Source organism: Colias croceus, chromosome 20 (genome assembly GCF_905220415.1).
Source record: "Colias croceus chromosome 20, ilColCroc2.1".
Classification (NCBI taxonomy): Eukaryota; Metazoa; Arthropoda; class Insecta; order Lepidoptera; family Pieridae; genus Colias; species Colias croceus.
Window position 1 is genome coordinate 9,278,956 of NC_059556.1, and position 21,225 is coordinate 9,300,180.

The 21,225-nt window shown below is 31.9% G+C and overlaps 1 protein-coding gene across 1 annotated transcript in view; it reads left to right on the plus strand.

The window, feature by feature from the left end:
• The window catches only part of LOC123700849 (homeobox even-skipped homolog protein 2-like), a 51,228-nt gene extending 33,328 nt beyond the window's left edge, over positions 1 to 17,900 (plus strand). The window contains exon 4 of the mRNA XM_045648196.1: positions 17,191 to 17,900. Within this exon, the coding sequence (XP_045504152.1) occupies positions 17,191 to 17,601 (411 nt within the window). The 3' untranslated portion in view covers positions 17,602 to 17,900. The remainder of the gene's footprint in view (positions 1 to 17,190) is intronic.
• Positions 17,901 to 21,225: the final 3,325 nt, after the last annotated feature.

Sequence of the window (21,225 nt, forward strand, 5' to 3'; positions counted from 1 at the left end):
CTGACGATACGCATCAACAATTGTATGACTATGACACTAATGCGCATGACAATATGCGTGCGTATGGTCGGTCTAGCTATGAAAGGTTTTATTAATTTCCATACATATGACAAGCGCGACTGACGTACGCACTGACGGTCGGTCAAGCTCTGCAACCAGCCTAAACTATAACATTGCATGATGGAATAAAGATATTTAGGCGGAATTCAAATCCATTTCAACCCAAAAAACATAACCAATTGAAAACTACAAGAACAAAAAGATTACAGGGTTAATTGTCTTACTATTGAACTAAGTAAATATTCCCAAACGAACTTAAGACTCGCGCTTGACCGATTTTTTATCCCAGCAAGTATTTATTACAATAATCCAATGCACGCAGTCATTTGTCGATACCCCATCCACCGCAGGCTTCTGACATGCGGTCGTATCTATCGATATATCGATACTTTATATCGATATCCATACAACCATAATCTATGGCATGATGTGTTCGACATGATTGATAAACTGTGTAAGCAAATAGATATTATGTTTTGTGGCGATTAAAATAAATATGATTGACGAAATTAACATTTAAATTGGTTGCAGTTTTAGTATGATAGTGGTGATAATGTAAATATTATTTGTTTAAGCATTTGTAAATAAATTAAAACTGCAGGTTTAAATTTAGAATATTTTTTTTATTCGACTTTTACTGGATTCTCGTTATCTTGTAGTAATTTAATTGAACTTTAATATCTTTCTCGTAGCAGTTATTATTTGAATATCAAAAAGTAAGTAAGTCGAAAGTCTAAGAATATATTATACTTATTTAATAAACGAACTGATTTAGAATCACAAAATAAGAATTAGAATTTAGGAGCACAAAAAATAATTTTGTGCAGAAAAAAAATGTAGTGACAGCCCTGAATTAATAAGTGGAGCACATTTTATAACAAAATTAACAATGTTGTTTTAAAATTAAACTCAACATGTTTCAATGCTCTTATCTAAATGTGTTTTTTTTTTTGCTAACTTACTAATTATTTTAATTATTAATTTAATTATTATTTATTATACTTACCTGCGCAGCGAAAACCACAATTCAGTAGGTAGATAGATTAGTCGATGAAATCGCAACAGACATACAGAAATTTTTTGGCAAAATTTTTATAACTTGACTTAAGATAGACTTAACTGAATTAAGACAGACGAAATCGCGTCTTCCACTAGTCAAACCAAAATACCAATGAGGTTACATCATAATGCTATAATCGATAATCGGCATGGCGTATACGAAACCACAATCAAATAACACATCCATTATATGTAATTATGCTATATGTGCAAGAAACCACCGTCGCCACAAGCAGGCATTGGGTAATCTAGTTGTATACCTGAATACCTAATTACCTATATCTGTCTATACTTCCAGTGTTGATAGGTATAGAGAAATAGAAAAACAAGTATCTGACTAGTAAGGTATTATACTATGGTAAGATATTATTAAAAAAGAGCGTGTGTGCCGAGCACAATTAGTGTCAGAAATGAACCTTCTTAGATCAAAAACGTCGCCTTACTCTATGACGTGACGGTATTGCCATATGACGCGACCTTGAAATTTTACTCAACGCGCCTAAAGAAGTTTTACTCATAAATTAGCAACAAATTGATAACGTTCGTTGTTTGTGGGATCATCAAAGATAGGTAAAGCATTATAAAAAATCGTTAAAATAAGGAACAAAAACGGTTTAAATATCTATTTTTTCCTACCAAATTAAATCACAGTAACAAAAGCAATATCAATTATATTCAAATAGGTAATTAGCTGTATAAAGGCGCATCTAGACATCCAAAGGCAATTAACGCATGGGTGAGATTTTTATGCAAATGGCCGCCAGGGTGGTCGCCTGTTAAGATCACTATCTTATCGGCGATATCGGCCCTGTATTAACGACCATCTTTGTTAATTGATGTTTAAAAATAAGTTTAAACGTTTGCTTGAATTAACGTTGAAAGTTGACATTTTGGACATGCTACGCTAATATTGCAATAACAATAATTAGGTAGGTACGTACCTGCCTAATTATTGTTTCGTGTTACATTCAATTGTTTTTTACTTTTTAACACGTTTTTATTAGCTTCACCTAAAGGTAACAGACTAGTTTAGATTAGATTTTGACCCACTAGGTAGGTAGGTACCTACGTAAAGTCATGAGTTTGAGCGTGCTTTTTAGTTTTTTTGTTAACTAACTTCGTTAATTATCTATTATTTGTGTTCGACATTAAACTGTAAGCATAAAAATATACTTTGAGACAGCTATTCGACTTGACTGATTCCATATAGTAATCACGTCTTGTGTGTGCACACGGCAACAGTCAACACAGTGTTCACGCTTAATGCAAAACGGACAAGATTCAATTTTAATATGGAGATTAAATCATGGTCAATGTCACATAAAAATATCTACTCGCGAAGTTTTAAACTTTATTTTTTATGCTTTCAAAATACAATTAATAATAAAATGTAATATATTATAGATAAGTGGAAATTATTTCTACATTGTCATTATTTGCTAACCCTACTTCGTACTTCCTAAACAGGAATTAACCTCTTAAGTTTTATCCATATTATTTAAGTGCTAAATAGTTTCCATACATTCTCATTAAAGAACACACTCTGTTGTTAGGATAGAATCGAGCCTAATTAGAGATCTTGACCTTTTAGTAATTTGTTTAAAATAGGAGATACCTAATTCCTTTTTATTAGCTAGGTTTAATGGATTCAGTAATAGGTACCTACTTACTTTTTCTATTTGTAGGTATTTTATTTTATTTACCTACAAATTAAGGACTTATGGATTTCAAACGCTATTTATTCATTTTATCCAACGTTGCTAAATAAATCGAGTTTAAAATCCGTTAAAAAGTATTTATAATGTCTATACACTTACGTATATAATACTCGTGTAAATTAAACACCAGTGACCAGAGCATAGTAGGTATTTTTGTTTTATTGTTTGTTTAATGGTTAGAGTGACTTAAAGGTGACTAGACCGTATAAATTTTAGGGATTTTAAATTCAACCTAGAAAGGTTTTATTCCTTAAAAAATGATTTTATATGTCTACCTTCAACAATATAAAATAATAATCGACTAAAAATAATAATTAACACGACTAAACACAACCAAAACGACGTCGCCCGAGAGCCAAATGCAAAGTGTCAAATCCGCTGTTCAACTCATTTTTATAACCACCCCCTCGGCCTCGGTTTGGGTTGCCAGTTGGGGATTTGTTTCTAACAATATTATATTTTAATACCTATGCCTAAAGCTACATTATTTGTGTCATAATTCATAGGGCATAGGCTATTTTTCTCGTGTCAACCCGGGGCATGTAGCTAGCAATAAATTTATAAGTAGATATCTATAGTTAATTGAATACTACAAGGCTCTTATCGATCGTTTATACCTGTATTTGCATCTTGAATAATTTAGATCCAAAGTGGCCGTATGTGAGAATGTTGTTTAGTTGTTTACCTAATACCTAGCTAGGAAAAGACGGGTATGAATTACTGGTACCTACCTAAGGTAAAGGCTCCTAATACGGCGGTAGTCAAAATCGCTTCCTAATACGGTGGTATTTCTATTTTCGAGTTTTATTCCTGTTTTATTAATTTTAAGTACACCAAAACGTAAACTATTTATTCCAAATTTATTACTCCATGACTTAACTAACGTTTGCAAGTATAGCACATAGACAACACAACAAGATCAATCAATCTGTGTAACGGCATCGACATGAGAGGTGTTTCCATACAAACGCGAAACAACAAAAGTAAGTACACTAATATTTATAAACTAAGTTTTTCGTATTAATAGGCCGTTCAAGTTTGTATATGTATTGTTTATTGCATTTTCCTACTATTACACTCACTATTTAAATAGCTTGTTTCATATTTGTAAGTCATTTTCTACCCAAAAAATAAGAAATAAAATACCGCCGTAATACGATACAAATTTTACAGATTAATCATAATACGGTGGCATAACTCCGAAATAGGAAAAATACTGGGCATGTTTAATTGTTTATAACTTTCATTTTATTTACTTATTGAATTAATTACAAGATTAGTTGAAATAATTATTAATCTGATAAATCAGAAACCATATTCTGCGGTATGTGTTCTTAATTAGAAATCCAGTTAAATATGAAAACGGTTGAGCACAAAATGTTTGTTTCTTAGAAGGGGTAAAAATAGGAAGGTGTATTTTAATGTATCACAAATCATTTATTTTGTATAACTGTTGATTTGAGTTTTACACATCTGAGCCAAAAAACTGTTATCATTTGATTAAGCATTTATATTCTCTTGTTTATCGAATTTTTGATGGGTCAGAATTAGGATTATTAAAAACACGAGTAGTTTTCCTATTACGGTGGTAGATATTTCCAGGTAGCTCTGTATTAGGTTATATGATCTCCTATTACGGCCCTAATATAATAGAACTTAAAATTACCAGATTTAGGGTTGCGTAAATAAATAAAAAGTTTCGTGTCTTTTTTTGTGGATTCTTATTTGATATGCGTGTTTTTTTTCGATAAAACTAAAAGCATAAATGAAACACATTAAAAGTGAATCAACGTAATCAAAGCAACGGTCAATGAATAAAAAACTTACAATTTACTTTACTAACACATTCCTATTATTTAACAAATATTATTCGTACGGAACTTCAATGAATATAATTTTTGACCCTCCGTATTAGGAGCCGCTTACCGCAGTATTAGGCTCTGACCAAAATTATACCTCCGTATTAGGGAAAATCGACCTGACTATTTAAATATTTTTTTAAAATAAGAAATATCATGAAAATAAACATAGACTCAACAGCAATACAAAATTTAAGTTCCACTTTTAACGATAAAGTGGTTTGGCACCTTTAGAAAGACTTACAAATGCTTATTTTTGATACTTACTTTCAAATGTTGCGAAATACCTCCGTATTAGGTGCTTTTACCTTATACCCAATAATACTTAAAAAAGTAGGTAAAGGTTTCATACCTAGGTATAAAATGTGGGCTTCATTTGAATTTCTAGTAATTTCAGTTTTATTATTTTTACTAGATTTCCGCCCGCGGCTTCGCCCGCGTTTGCAAAGGAAAACCCGCATACCTAGTTCCCGTTCCCGTAGGATTTCCGGGATAAAACCTATCCTATGTGTTATTCTGATGTATAAGCTATATTGTGGTAAAGTTTCATTCAAATCCATTCAGTAGTTTTTACGTGAAAGAGTAACAAACATCCATACATCCATACATCCATACTTACAAAGTTTCGCCTTTATAATATTAGTAGGTAGGATTAGTATCGAACTTGTATTGTATGAGTCTTTTCTACAAGGCTATACCTAATCGGAATATACCTACCTACCTAATAAAATGCAGATAAAGGTTCATTATAAATCTGTTTAGTGAATGCATTTAGGTACGCCTATTATCCACTGCAGTGTTCTGTCGAGCCGTTTTCAGTGACATTATTATCTACCACACTGTTACACATTACAGAGATGAGAGTATTTATTCACTAATCTAACCTAACATTTACCACAAAATAAATATGACAATCGACGTTGTTATACAAAATACAAAACAATTTACATTTTTCTGAGAAGATAAAATAACAAATTTTGGCGATCAAGCCCAGCCCACTTGATAAGCTGCCAAATTGTTGTTTCTAATCCATCGACCAATCAGAGCGCAGCATTCTCGCGGCCTAGAATCAACCAGCCAATCAGCGATCAGCGGTATGCCCACGCGCATGTGTCGTTTGCAATTCAATTAGCCTTAATGGTTTCGTGGTTCAATGTTATTTTCTAGCTTTTATATGTCCAGGTGTAGAGTTTTGTATGTTTGTTCCTTAGTTTCTTGAAAATGGTTGAATGGATTTTCTTGATATTTACACAGTGATAGAGTATGAAAATATTTTGTCCGTTTGTACCTACCTACCCACGAAAAGCCGTAGGGCTAGATAGATAATAGGTACATAATATTTTACGTACCTACTTAACTAACTGTGCCCCGCGGTTTAATCCGCATTGCTCCAATCCTGTTGGTCTTTGCAACAGAATAAACTCTTCAGCTTTATGATATTGAGTAGATACCTACATACAATCAATTTAATTCAATTAATTAAATAATAATCGATTCAATATTTAGTACCTACCTGGGTGTATTTCTTGGAATTCCTTGCAACATAATATTATAGCCTTGAGCGTGACGCGCATCGAAAACTTGCTGACTACCTATAATCTGAGATCTTCCTGGAACACATTACCTACTTAGTTAAATCAACTTAATATAAATCTATCTTCTTCTATTAAAGCAAAGTGTTCGTTTGATAATCTCTGGAATTGCTGATTCGAATTGACAGTTTTTTTTTTGTGATCGACGGATGAAAGAATAGGTACCTACAATTACGCTCAGGTACCTAATAGAAGAAATTACTTTAAGAGGAAACGGTAAAGTAGGTTACGAATATTTAGAAATTAAAAGAATATTTAGCCTCACGTAAAAACAATATCGAATAATGTCAATTAAGTAGGTACAACCTACCAATTTTTCTTCAACTAACTGCCACGCCATAACATAGATAAGTAGCTCTATGAAACCATAGAGATTCATCTATAAAGTTAATAGGCTATAATTCACCTTCCAAACTAGACAAATTCAAGTATATCTCAGAAGGTAAACGCTTCCATAAGATAGCAAGATGGAACATTGAATGCATTACGCTTGGTGATCTGCCAACACTCTTGAGCATGCAGCCAAAAACTGCAGTTATTACAACGAATACCTATTTGTATTGTAAATAGATAAATTTAATAATCAATAATAGATTTAATAATCAATTCGTAATCTGTTGTGTCGTTACGATGTTTTCAACTGATGGTATAATTAATATTGGTGGCTTATGCTCTACTACCTCGAAAATCTCCGGTTTTAATTTCACAGTGTACCTACAAGTTACTACACTTGGTTAAAACTTAAATAAATTTAGGTTACTAGGTAGTAAAGAGATGTAGGTACATAGGTGTACATAGGTACTTATAATTTCAGTAGGTATCTCTTTACTTATGAATATAAAAAAATACTAACTCAAACTCAAACTCAAACTCAAACATTCATTTATTCAATTAGACTACTATTTAGTAGCACTTTCGAATCGTCATTACATAATTATTTTAACATTTACCACCGATTCGGAAAGCAGTGATCTATGGAGAAGAATCGGCAAGAAACTCCACAGTTGCTCTTTTAAAATCATGTAAATATTACAATATATGAAACTTATATCTAACTACATAATATGCCAATGAACTGTCTTGTGGTTTCTACGCGACAACCCTCCATGGGTTTTTATCGTCCATATATTCCTGAATACTGTAGTACGCTCTCTGAACTAATACATTTTTTATATAAGTTTTAAATTTAGAACTACTAAACTCTTTAATATTGTGAGGAATTCTATTGTAAAAGCGTATACCTTGACCCATAAATGAATTTTTAACTTTAGCTAATCGGAAAAATGGCATTTCAATTCTATTCCTGTTCCTTGTGCCATAATCGTGTCTATCTCCTACTCTTGTGTGTAAGTCGGAGCTTTTGTGTACATGCAAAATATTATTAAATATATACTGTGATGGTACAGTAAGGATACCAGTATGCTTAAAATGATCTCTTAGTGAATCCCGAGCACGTAAATTATATATAGAGCGAATGGCTCTTTTCTGTAAGATAAATATAGTTTCTATATCTGCAGCCCTGCCCCACAGTAGAATTCCATAGGACATAATGCTATGAAAGTAGCTGAAATAAACCAGTCTAGCCGTATCTTCATCGGTGAGTTGCCTTATTTTTCGGACTGCATATGCAGCTGAACTGAGCTTACCTGCAGCGGTGTTGACATGGGCTCCCCACTGTAGTTTCTCGTCCAATGTTAACCCTAGAAATACAGTAGACTCAGTAGGATGCAATACCTCCCCGTTCAAGGTAATATCTCTGTTCAACTTTTTTACGTTAGGAAGTAGAAATTCAACACAAGTGGTTTTTTTGGCATTTAATAATAAATTATTGGCATTAAACCATTCAGATATGTGTAAAAGAGCACTGTTCACTTCGTCAACATTTGGGTCATGCCTATCCACATTAAAAATTAATGAGGTATCATCTGCAAACAGAACTATTTCACACCTATCCTGCAAATAATAGGGAAGATCATTGATATATACCAAGAACAAGAAGGGACCTAAAATTGACCCCTGTGGAACACCAATGTTAATTGACGCACCGCTAGAACGTTCTCCATTAACAACTACAGTCTGTATCCTATCATGCAGGTATGACGCTATGAGGTTCTGTGCTTTTCCTTTAATTCCATAGTGATTAAGTTTACGTAACAAAGTACAATGTTCAACGCAGTCAAATGCCTTGGAGAGGTCACAAAATATCCCCAGAGCATTTTTTGAGTTTTCCCATGCTTTATATATATGTGTTAGAAGTGCAACCCCAGCATCTGTGGTTGAGCGCCCCTTTGTGAAACCAAACTGTGCCCCATTGTTTCATCTGCGTGATGCGTCTGCAATAGGCTATTGCCAATAGCCTATATCTAGATGTCATAATACTTACCTATAGGTATTGCTTTTATATTAATTTCTCGATGACAAAATTATATTTATTTCAATTCAAAATAACATGTTCAGAGATAAGCCTTTTGGCTTTACATTAGTATAGATTTTAAATAATCAAATGAATACCCAATACATTAATCCGAAAACCTTAATTTAGTGTTTACAAAATTAAATTTACGGGTTTAATAACAGATCAGATAATTAAACCGGTCGGCCCATAAAATATAAATATTTAATGAAGGCTCTGTGCCGCCGCCATTTAAACTCGTTTAAAATAAACACCGACGTTATTTTGCGAATATCTGTTATATTATATGGCGTTTTAATTATTATCAAATCATTGCTATAATATAATATTTGTGTTATCTGTGGTCTTATTTCTTACGTTTCCTTTTTTATCAGCCTGCTTTGAAGAGATTATTGGTTGCTCATAAATTTATTTGTGAAAATGACGGGATTAATTTTAAATTAAATTGTAGAGTTTCATGATGATTAATTAATAAGTAGGTAGGTAGGTATTACAAAATGTTAAAAATAAGGCTCTACCAAATTCAAATAACATGTACATAATACTTATAATTATTATCACACATTAGAAAAGTGTTTTTTGATTTAGTAATAATAATTTTATTAGCACTTACGGAATAGAATTTCACTTTTAACGCATTCGTACTTAAATCTACCCAAAAAAATAATTTAAAAACTAACCGGAAATATTTAACAGATAGGTTATTACACAGCTTATTGTAACAATACGCTCATAACACGGTCATAGCTATAATATAAACTTGCTATATACATAGGTACCTATATCTCTCAAAAGCAGTTTACCTAAGCCTTTGATCACATGTCACGCCTTCAGCTAATCAAGCGAATAATTATGTACATACTAATTAAGTACTTGTAATATCATGTTACTGGGCTAGTTTGTGTAATGCACTAGCTGTGCAACCTGGATGCGTCCGAAAGTTCATGAAAATAATGGAACCAAACACACAACTAAGACGAACAGGTACCTACTAAAGTGGTGCTTGACAACAGCTATCAATGATTTTTTTTGCTCAAGAGACTTGCCAATTCAAAGCCTCAAATAATGTCGAGCAAAAATAGCAAAAAGTGACCAATCCATCATCCACTTATGTTACTAGAGCTGTGCTCCGTTTCTGTTGGTCTTAGCGTGATGATACATAGCCTATAGTCATCCTCGATAAATGGACGAAAATTTTGCTCGCGCAGTCTTTGCTTCTTTCTATCCTTGACTACGCTGATGCAAGCTATTTAGACCTTACTGAGGAGCACCTTAACAAGTTGGAACGTCTTCAAAATTTTGCAATTAGATTTATCTTTGGTTTACGTAAATTCGACCATATCTCCGATTTCCGCTCACAGCTCAGATGGCTTCCTATCCGTCTTCGCCGGAATATGCATATCCTTTCCTTATTATACTCCATCCTTTTTGATCCTAGAACTCCTTCCTACTTGAAAAAAAGATTTGTGTTTATGGGGTCTTCTCATGAACTCAATCTCCGTTCCTCCAACAATCTAACGCTTCGTATGCCTGTTCACACTTCCAAATTCTACGATTGCTCTTTTACCGTACAAGCCGTAAGATTGTGGAACTCTCTCCCGACAACGATCAGGCAAGCCCAATCTTTATATAGTTTTAAAACTCTTGTTAAGAACTACTATCTATCTCTTTAATGCTGTTTGTCTATGTTCTTTGCTGATTTAGTTATATTCTATTTATGTAAATTTATTTTCCTCTCTTCTAATATTTGTATTCCTATACTGCTCATTTCTCCTTTGTTTTTGTATAATATTATTTGATTCTTAAGTTATCTTTCTATGTATAATTACAGTTCCTTGTATATGTATGTATTTATGCACTATCTACCTTTTTACTGATTTATTTTTCCTATATCCCAAGGTTGCCTGGAAGAAATCGCTTTTAAGCGATAAGGCCGCCAAATTGTACATTTATTATAATAATATCGTTTCTGTAAATTTTGTTTTTGTGTGCAATAAAGTGTTTTCTATCTATCTATCTATCTAAATGGGCTATCCAACACAGAAAAATTTTTTCAAATCGGACTAGTACCTAGTTCTTGAGATTAGCGCATTCATACAAACTCTTCATTTTTATAATATTAATATCTAAGATACATACCTATAAGATTACAAATACCTACGATTCCTCACCTATCTTCCTAAAGAAACCTAGATGGCAACCATGCAATCGATCTAGTGCCTAAAATAAAACTAACGACTATAGAATAACAAAACAATATCCTAGAATAGGTCATCGATTACTTTGATAAAACCGACCAAATATTGATAACGAATCAAACTAAAATCACACTTAATCTTTATCATTAAAGTTCAAATTTCAATCGCGTGAAACATTTAAGCAGTCAATTATGAATCAAACTATTATGACACTTAATCAAAATTATTAAAGTTCATATTTCAACGGAATGTAAGGGTAAAGTAGGAACAAAAGACAGAAAACAAAACGTTTAAGGCGCACAATGTCGGAGTCGACGATCTTCACTGAATAATTGTTAGATTAACGAGACTTAGTCATCCCGCCAAGTGAGATAACGGTAGTGATGTGCTGCGCTTATCGATTAAATGAAAATTTATTATTAGGTGAATTTATAGGAAAATGGTTTTGAAAGTTTAGTGCAGTTAAATTCTTATGAATGATGAATACTCACTATTTCAACCATACATTGATAAGAATTGCTAAGAACCATCTAGATTTCAAATCAACCAAGACACTGTACATTGTTCAATGAAACGCATTCAAATGAGTTATTATTTTTATATTAATCTCTATTTTACGAGCGATATTTACTATTAACATAAAGCAACTGGTAAATGATACTTTACTTTATGAATTTATGATATTTTTAAATAACCTATTTCCTGTGATTTCATGAGCGTTAGAGCTTCTACGTCTTTTTATTGTAATTAATTAGATCTTTCATTAAAATTATTATTTGATTACCTCAACGAAACTTACCAAATTTATTATCTAAGTCGTGTATTATTGCTTCGATACATTTGACGGGAACAAAAATACATTATTAAATTATTTCATCACTCTAAGCTGCCGGGACAAGTCCTTAGCGACTGAAATCAAATCCATTCTATCAATTATACTAATATAGTCACTAATTATAAACCATCGATAACTTCTATCGACACACCACCTCCCTAGCAGTATCCTCCACTAATAGGAGCGTGTATAAGCGAGGGCCGATATTGATTGCCTCTCATGCAGCTGTTATTTATTGTAACCTAATTGTACACTTTTAGATTTAACTATCATCTTTTGGCACTGTGCTTAACTGCTTTTATATAGCTCTCGCACGTGACTTCGTGTACGTGATGGGTTTATTTAGATTGCGTTTCGACGAATTATTAATTATCTAACTTGATTTATCATTGAGCACATTGATGCCAATTAATCAGAATGAATAGAACTATGCCATTTTATAATAATTTATTATTTTTGTATCGTAGATAAATGCATTGATCTGTTTTAGAAATTATACCAAATATGCATACATAATACATAAATCATTTATTATATTTAAACAGTAATCAAACCGATGTTATGTTGTGGCTATGTGACATGACGATATAAAAAACAAATTAAGCTATTATGACCACTCGAAATAAATGTTATAATTTTGAGTTTCCTTATCAGCCAAATAAAGTCTCTCTCTTACTTCAACATCTTCAAATCACTCCAAAGAAAACGTCCAAACAAATATTTTCAATCGTTTTTCATAAGTTAAAAAAAACCCTTAAAACTATGATCTCTTTGAATAATTTGAATTAGGTATGATATCAATAATGAATACAAACCCAACCTGTATATCTTTCCAATCGATTGCACAAAGGTACTGTATAAACGGACATTTTGAAAAACCCTGTATATTTGTACAATGCACGCAAAATTGGTATTTATTCCAATGATTTAAACGCTATATTTGTATGGCAATTGGTTCACTGCCTGAGGGTCAGAAGCGAACATCAAAAGGGAACAGCTCTATCACAAAATATTGTTAGTTCTATATCGAAATATCGACTTAAATAACATGTTTTGCTTTTGTGATTAATTTGTAAACTGAACAATTATTTCTAAGCTTGTAATGGTCATTTTTTCCATGTTCGAGTAAGTTACATTTTTGATATTGAAATAAAAACAATAAAACACACAAAAATATATTAAACTAGTGGTCCGCCCCGGCTTCGCCCGTGGTACATATTTCGCAATAAAAGGTAGCCTATGTCCTTTCTCGGGTATCAAAATATCTCCATACCAAATTTCATGCAAATTGGTTCAGTAGTTTAGGCGTGATTGAGTAACAGACAGACAGACAGAGTTACTTTCGCATTTATAATATTAGTAAATAGTATGGATTAATGCGAAACATAGCAAAAACTAAAGACTAATATAATATATTGCGTATAGATCTATTCAACTATAATATTATCAAAGGCTTTGATTAACATATATGAAACCGTAATGAGCTTATTCGGATGTAGTTAACAATGCATAGTAAGTACTTTACTAAATTATTATGAGAATCAATTAAAATGAGAAGCAATTGTAATTTTCAGGTATTTTCTTATGTTATAGAATATAGTCTATAGATGTATAATCTACATTATATTCATCATCAATTATTAATTTTAAATGGTTGTAAAAGTTTAAAGCGATTCAGTAGATTTGTGTCTACAAGAATAACAAAAATCTTGTTATTGTAGGTTGGTACTTAGATGATTTATATCTAGTATTATACTTAGGTACATATCTACGTTTAAGCTGCAAGCCATATTAAAAAGAAAGGAAAATCCCAAAAGTACAATAAGAAGAGTTATTTCTGTGCGAATATATTTCTGATGATCAAACCTGACTTTAAAACAACCATAATATAAAACTATAAACATTAATTTATCCGGCCATACTTTTATAAAATTATCGACAAACTGTTGCACATCACTACAAACCATCGACAGATCCCATCACTAGCGCACAATTAGCGCTGTGACATGTTACACATATCATTGTATGGCACAGCTAATGCGCAATCAATAATAATTATCCTCATGTTTGCAAGTGTATTGTGCAATACTGGGTGACCGTGGTTTGGAAACTTTGCGGATATTTTCAATATTTATTTATTTAGTTGGGTGGGAAATGTTAAAAATAAGTAATGACGATTTGAAAGTGCTTCTTAAAGAAGTCTAATTGAATAAATAAATGTTCAATTAGAGTTTTAGTTTGAATAAAGTTAGTAGTTATAGTATAGTTAATAGTTTTAAAATAATTGACTGTCAATAATCACAACACCAAAAAAAGTATTTTGCTTTCTTGATTACATAAATAAGTACCAACCAGTTTTTTTTCTTCGCACTACTGACTCCGCTCACATAAGAATAGTAGTGGTAAAAAAAAAAAAATAGGTAACTTTAGTTATCTTAATTACTAACTTTCACCATCTCTACAACTCCACTATACAAAAGCCAACAGCCAGACAAACACACAAACAGTTTAATTAAACAAAAGCCATGGCTACCACGGAGTCAAATGTCACATGTTAGCGAGATTAATTCGCGAAGCAATTACGCGGAGTGGCGTGGCGTTGATATATAGCCGCGGTTCTAGCTGACAGGTGGATTGTGTCTAAATAGCTAAATACTACCTAAATAGTATCTAAATACTTACTACCTACAGAGCATCTATAGAGTAGGTACCTAAAAGTATTGGAGAGAAGTGGATAAATTCGAAGTAAAAGTTTTATAAGTATCAAAAACGTCTCAAAATAGTCGGTACCTACGTATTATTTAGATTAGCTACTTCAAAAGCGGATATCTTCATTGGAGGGCTAAGTGCTAAGTGCTAAACTCTACATGTCAAACTTGCGAATACATAGGTACACATACCATTGATTTCCGATACAATAAATTAAAAATATTTATTGCATAGAATCGTAGTAGGTACGCAATTTTCTAGGTGTACCTACCTATATGTACTCATGAAATTCATAGTGTTCCTAGGATTAGCATTAATATTTCTGGTATTATTCGATCGGTCTCTAATTTTCTTATTAACCCATTGAGCCCCGAGCGGCCCGATCGGGCCACAACACAATAGAATTGTGTCTGTGATTCCGGGGCCTGAGTTATTAAAACATTCCTTTGATTGGTTATTGACAAGCGTCTCTCAGAAAATGAATTGCTACCCTATCCTTCCTTTTATTACCATCCGGCGATAGCAAACAGTTTTCAAATCTATCGTTTTATCTTATTCCTACTGCGTTTAAAGTTATTTCTATAAATACGCCATTTATCATATTTTTAAGACACCCAACGCGTGTGGTCGAGTTTAACTTGATGTGTCTTTTATTAAGCGTATTGCTGGGCATACTTTATGACACCACTTAAGATTATGACACTATCAACTTCTAAGGATCATAATACAGTATTTAACAGTATCCCTCTGTAACTTAAGTTGTTACTTAGTTTTATATACCTATCAATTGGAAACAGATTTAGGTTCATGCGGTTCTCTCGTGTTTAATTATACCTATATGATTTCAGATAATATCTATCGTCATACGAAATTTCAGCAAAATATTTACAATTACTTGATATTCTAGCAACATTCTCTGTTTTTTTCTTATATCTATAAGAGCATACGTAGGTACCTACATGTTACATACATTTCAGCCGCATTAGAACATTCACCCCTTTAGAGGCTGCAATCATTAAATGATTCAGTCTTACTTGACCTTAATAGCTTAACATTACAATAAATAAATAAAATCTTTATTTGAATTTACATTAGTCACATTGGAATTATGTCTATGCAATAGTGTATAGATAATATTGTAAAGATAACATTACATCTCGAAAATTGCAACATCTTTATCACCTCAAAGCACTAGGCACTAGCACTATTTTTATGCTCTATTCGCTTCTAAAATAATTAATGGTACCCTTATAACTACTAAAAAGTTAAAACTTGCAAGCGGAGAGGCTCAACAAATAATAAAAACGTTTCAAAGATTAACATTAAGTGTCCAATAAAACTTAAAAGAAAATATACTTCTTAATTTTAATGTCTCATTCTAATTTATCTTATAGTTGTTTTATTTTGTGGCAATAAAAACCAAAAATGAAGCAATCTCTTTTATGTTACCACATCTAGCTGTTTCATTTTAATGTTTCTGATGTTGATTGGAATGCTTTGTTATATTGTTGTTTATAACTTATTATGTTAATACTTAATATATTGCTATGGAATATAGTGTGTTTAGGTACAGTGCATTTTGCATTAATATCATCACTACATTATAGTATAAAACAAAGTCGCTTTTTCTGTCCCTATATGTCCCTATGTGTATGCTTTAATCTTTAAAACTACGCAACGGATTTTGATGCGGTTTTTTTAATAGATTGAGTGACAAGAGGTAGGTTTTAGTATATAATTTATTAGGTTTTAGACAAAGCGGGCGAAGCCGCGGGCGGTAAGCTAGTAGATTTATAAAATATTGTTTGATGAAATGTTTTGTCAATGCGTATGTTACGATTCACCTTAAAAATGCTTAACCGATTTTCAACAATCAACATTATTTAATTAGCAGAAAGCTCTACATTATGCCTTCCAGGAATTTAGTGATTAATTTCAGTTTTATTTGCGGATAAATCCTAAAAAAAGCGAGCACTAGCGTCTACTTAGAATAACAATACCACATAATAGTTAATACTTAGTACATACAAAACAAGGACGAAACCTTTACGTTATACATACCACGAAGCCTTACGTTAAGTGTAGAAATGTCGAAATTCATCATTCAAACACAAAGCTTATAAGTACCCAATTATAAATTTTAACCCTATTAATCACAGCCGCAATAGAAAATCTATTGTGTCCCGATCGGGCCGCTCGGGGCTCAATGGGTTAAAAATTACCAATATTTTATACAAGTAATTCGATAACGATTAATGCGAAAAAGGCATAAAAGCCTTATCCCAGCTGATTAAACTGTAAATGCTTACAATATATGTATATGTATAATATACCTACATGGTCCGCCATCGATCTGCGCAATTAACGCATACAAACTGACTTAACGATGTTATAATAACTATGTTACTATGTGGAAACAATGATCTGATGTTATGTGAACTTGTGGATGAAATTTCATGGTTTCTAAGAAAATATAATAATACTGATAGAGTTATAAATATAAATTGTAGTTTTAGACGATGCAATTATTGTTAAAATTTGACCACATAAAACATTTTAAGAGAAACCTTATTGCCAATTTATATGCTAAAATAACCTTTAAAAAATGTTTAATAAATTTTCCCAAATCTTTTTTGAGATTCACAAAAATATAAACATTATTCCGCATATCTATTTTACCCATACCAAAACACCTTACAAACAAAACTAGATAATCATTACTAAAATCAATAATTTCTCTTTTCCAGGTGAAAATCTGGTTCCAGAACAGACGAACGAAATGGAAGAAGAAGGACAACGTATCAAACGCAGAAGTAGCAGAAATGAAGCAGCAGAACAAACCTCTAGAAGACAAGAAAGAAGACAGAGAGGACCCGCTCGCTCTCGACATGTCAAAGAAGAATTGCAATAAGATACTTAGTGAGAAGCTAAAAACTAAACCCACACAAAACGTTCTGCCAAAACCTAGGAGAGTGGAAAAGGGGGTGGTTCTAGAAACGATATGTGACGCTAATGACATAGAAAGTAGGATATCAATAACTAAAATAACGAATAAGCTGTCGAGCACAGATCTGTCGGAGACGGGAGTTTCGGTGAAGAGTTTCAACCCTCAAGACGAGCTGAAACTAGACGCCTTGAGTAGAGATGTTGAGATGTAATAGATTAAATTGTTGGTTTGCGATCTCTGGATGTACCGAATTGAATATAAGTTATAGCCCTGTTTATTATTTTTTAAAAATCGACACCAGAGTTAGATTTCCCAAAATAGATTTGTGAAAAATATAATTGCTTACTATTTAACGTGTTAAATCGATTGAAAGAGTAAAGTAATTTGGAATTTAGATCTTAAATAGGCAGGTACCATGTTGACTTTTTACGGTAAAATTAGAAATCCGTCCTTCAAAATTAATATGATTATGAGCACTTCCAATATATGATTTTTATATGCAATGCATAGCTTATACCTACTATAGCTTGCTTACTCCAGCGTAATCTCATACCTACACCACCGAAACTAGCGCCACCGAACATTTTATTTTTTTACTCCTTAACCAGATCAAATTTAAAAAATCTAGCTCGGTACTTTGCTAGTATATTACTTGTAGTATTTTTGGTATTACTTTTCACTATTCTAACTGTTCATTATTCTAGAGAACTTTTGATTACCGCCAAAAGTGGCCACTTTTGGCGGTAATCAAAAGTTCTCCTAATTTACCGAATGCAAAATAATGAAAAGTAATACCAAAAATACTACAAGTAATATACTAGCAAAGTACCGAGCTAGATTTTTTAAATTTGATCTGGTTTAGGAGTAAAAAAATAAAATGTTGGGGGGGCGCTAGTTTCGGTGGTGTAGTCGCCTTAAAACTTACCAAAGAACATTTGAAAGCGGCTCTAAAGGATGGAAAACATCAATCAGTTGAATTATATAAAGCTGCAGGACAGCCTTGAATTGATTGCATTGAGATTTGTTTAAGTATTTTTAATCGTTTCTTATCATAATACGATACGGTACTTACCCGAAAATTACCTGGCTAGCCGCTAGGTAATCTGTTTTAGCCTTATATGAAAGACCTTTTTTATAAGTGGGGAAATCTTGCATAGATACCCACGGCCTCTGGAAGGCCTCCGGGGAAGAAGCCGTGGGTTATGTCGGATTCCTACCGACCAAAACCCCACTGTGTTCTGTCAAGCCGCATCAACGACGCGGACGCGACGGGTATGGTAGAATTCGTCCGTGACTTATGTATTTGAAAGCCCGGATAATAATGATTGAAAATTTGTCTGTACCGAACCTACTTTCATACTGATAGTAGTTTATCCTGTACATTGATATGTCAGTATTATGATTTCCTTTTTAATTTAATATTTATTGCATCTGTTCAAAAGGCGATTTAAAATCAGGGTCATTCTCAAGGCAACAAACACGATGCAGTAAAACATGCAATTAGACTATTATTAATTATTATGCCTTGTTAATCTGTATACGATTAGATAGATTATATTATTATATAAATAACAGTCAGATAACAGTATTATATTATTTTTAGTGTTAAGTCTATCTGATTGTATTTTTTTTTTGGTATAAGCCAGAGATCGCAAAATAAGTATGTGTGAAAAAGTACAATATTATTTTTTGTTTATGATCTGATAATTTGAAGACATGATGGGTTTTCCTTTTTGATATTATCTTTGTAATTTTTTGATTTCACTTAGGTTATACTACATGAGTATCTTTCTTTTCTACCAATATAATATTGCACAAAGCGTTTTATTTGAGACTTTCTTTAGATTTATTTAATTCTGACTTTTCTATAAGTACTTTATTTAGTCTATCTAAAATGTTCAAAAAATATAAAGTATTTCGCCTATCATGTCTTCAAAACGAGTCTCAAAATTAAAAATTGTCTAAGATTGTAAATTTTTCGGAAAAAGGGTAATAATGTCTCAAATCTTATGTAATGTTAGTGTTTGTATGTTATTATATACATTGCTTTTGCTTTTTGTTACCTAACCGTATGTTTTGGGAAATTATTTAATAAACAAAACATTTAGTTTTGAAATCACGCAGAAAAGCATTTAGAAAATATAGAAATAATTATATAAACAGAAAAATTCTATACCTACCTACTACTTATTAATTACAAAAAAAAATTGTTGTGTCAACCAGATTATTATGAGTAAGTACCTATGTATTTTATAAGTGCTTTAAAGTTTTAATTTACAGAATGTGCAATAAAATCGATCTGTTGTAATCATTATCATCTTATAAAATAATATACTCGTGTTTTTCATTTCTAGTCGATGTTACAATGTCACTGTAAAAATAACAATCTAAATTATTTCTAATGGCAACCCTTTTTCGGCATTTCCGTCCTGTTCTAAAAATCATTTTTTTTAATAAATTAGATAATTTGTACGTCTAGCCCTAGATTTATTATATTTTTTGGTGTTTGAAATAGTACCTAATTTTTGTATTACCTACGTATTAGTGATAATTTTTTTATAAACAATCTAACTAAAACTTGTTTTGAATAAATTTTGAATTAAATTCGGCGCCAAATCCGCCATTTTTTATTTTTATATAAAAAAATGATCAAATCGATTTCTAAATTATATCCTTATCTAGATTCTACACGTATAAATTATCTAATAATTACAGATTTCCTTGTTTCCCACCGCTCATACGAAACTAAATCCTCGCATTTACCTCAGCCTATTGAATCCATGAGTTTGTGGGATTTTTATATAAATGTAAAATAAATTACCTAAAGCTACCTATATCGAAATAGTTCTGAACCCAGCTTTTGTAATACTCGGCCTTAAGTTATCTGTGTGTTTTATTTCACGTATTTGGGCAGAGAATAATGTTTTTGTAAAAATATTTTCATGATGTAAAGATTGGTGTGTTAGTTTTACCTACTTACTATAGAATATGTTTGTTACCACAAATAAGTAGGTACCTATAAGTACTTAGATATTTATAAAAATCTATCCAATGGTACTTATTTCAAAATAAAGTATTATTTTTGATTATAATTGAATAATCTTCAGATATGTACTACCTATAGTCGAGCCAATTTAATAGGCAACATTTGACGTCTATCAATTTTATCTACGAAGAGAGGTAACCTGCTTAAAAACATCGATTAAAGTGAATTAATCGATACGGATTTGAAACACTTGTCAATCGAATTTATTAATTTATGATGATTTTTATTCACAAATAATCAATGCATTCGATTCTAGATGTCACAGTTCGATTTTTAGAGTAACGTCTCTAGTATTTAAAAAGAAAAAAGGTTTATTGACACAAAATTGTAACGTCAGTGCTTCAATTCAGAAATTGTTTATTATGTTTAGTATGGTATATCAGTAAAATGAAATCTTAAAATTACTTGTATCGGTCATCATTATTATAAATATGTAATCGTAATTGAAAAAAGTTAAGCAAATGTGCAGTTCTAACAAAACGAAATATCATGTTATTCTATGTCGTCGTTACTAGGTTACGTTTTTGAATTTTCGTCATATCCTACGAATAAAGCCACTCGGGCCTTTGTGGCTTTTTATTTTTATTCTTTATTTGAAATCTACGGCTTATTTTACACCTATTTGTCTAATAAACCTATAAAATAAAAACTTGTATACGTAAAAAAAAATGTTTTATTAAAAAGCCACTATTTCAATTTCTCGAATCACCCGCCGAAAAGAGCCACTAAAGTCATAGTGACTTTCTTTTTCGCGGGAGTCGAAGTAAGCGGGGTTTCGGGCGGGGCGCT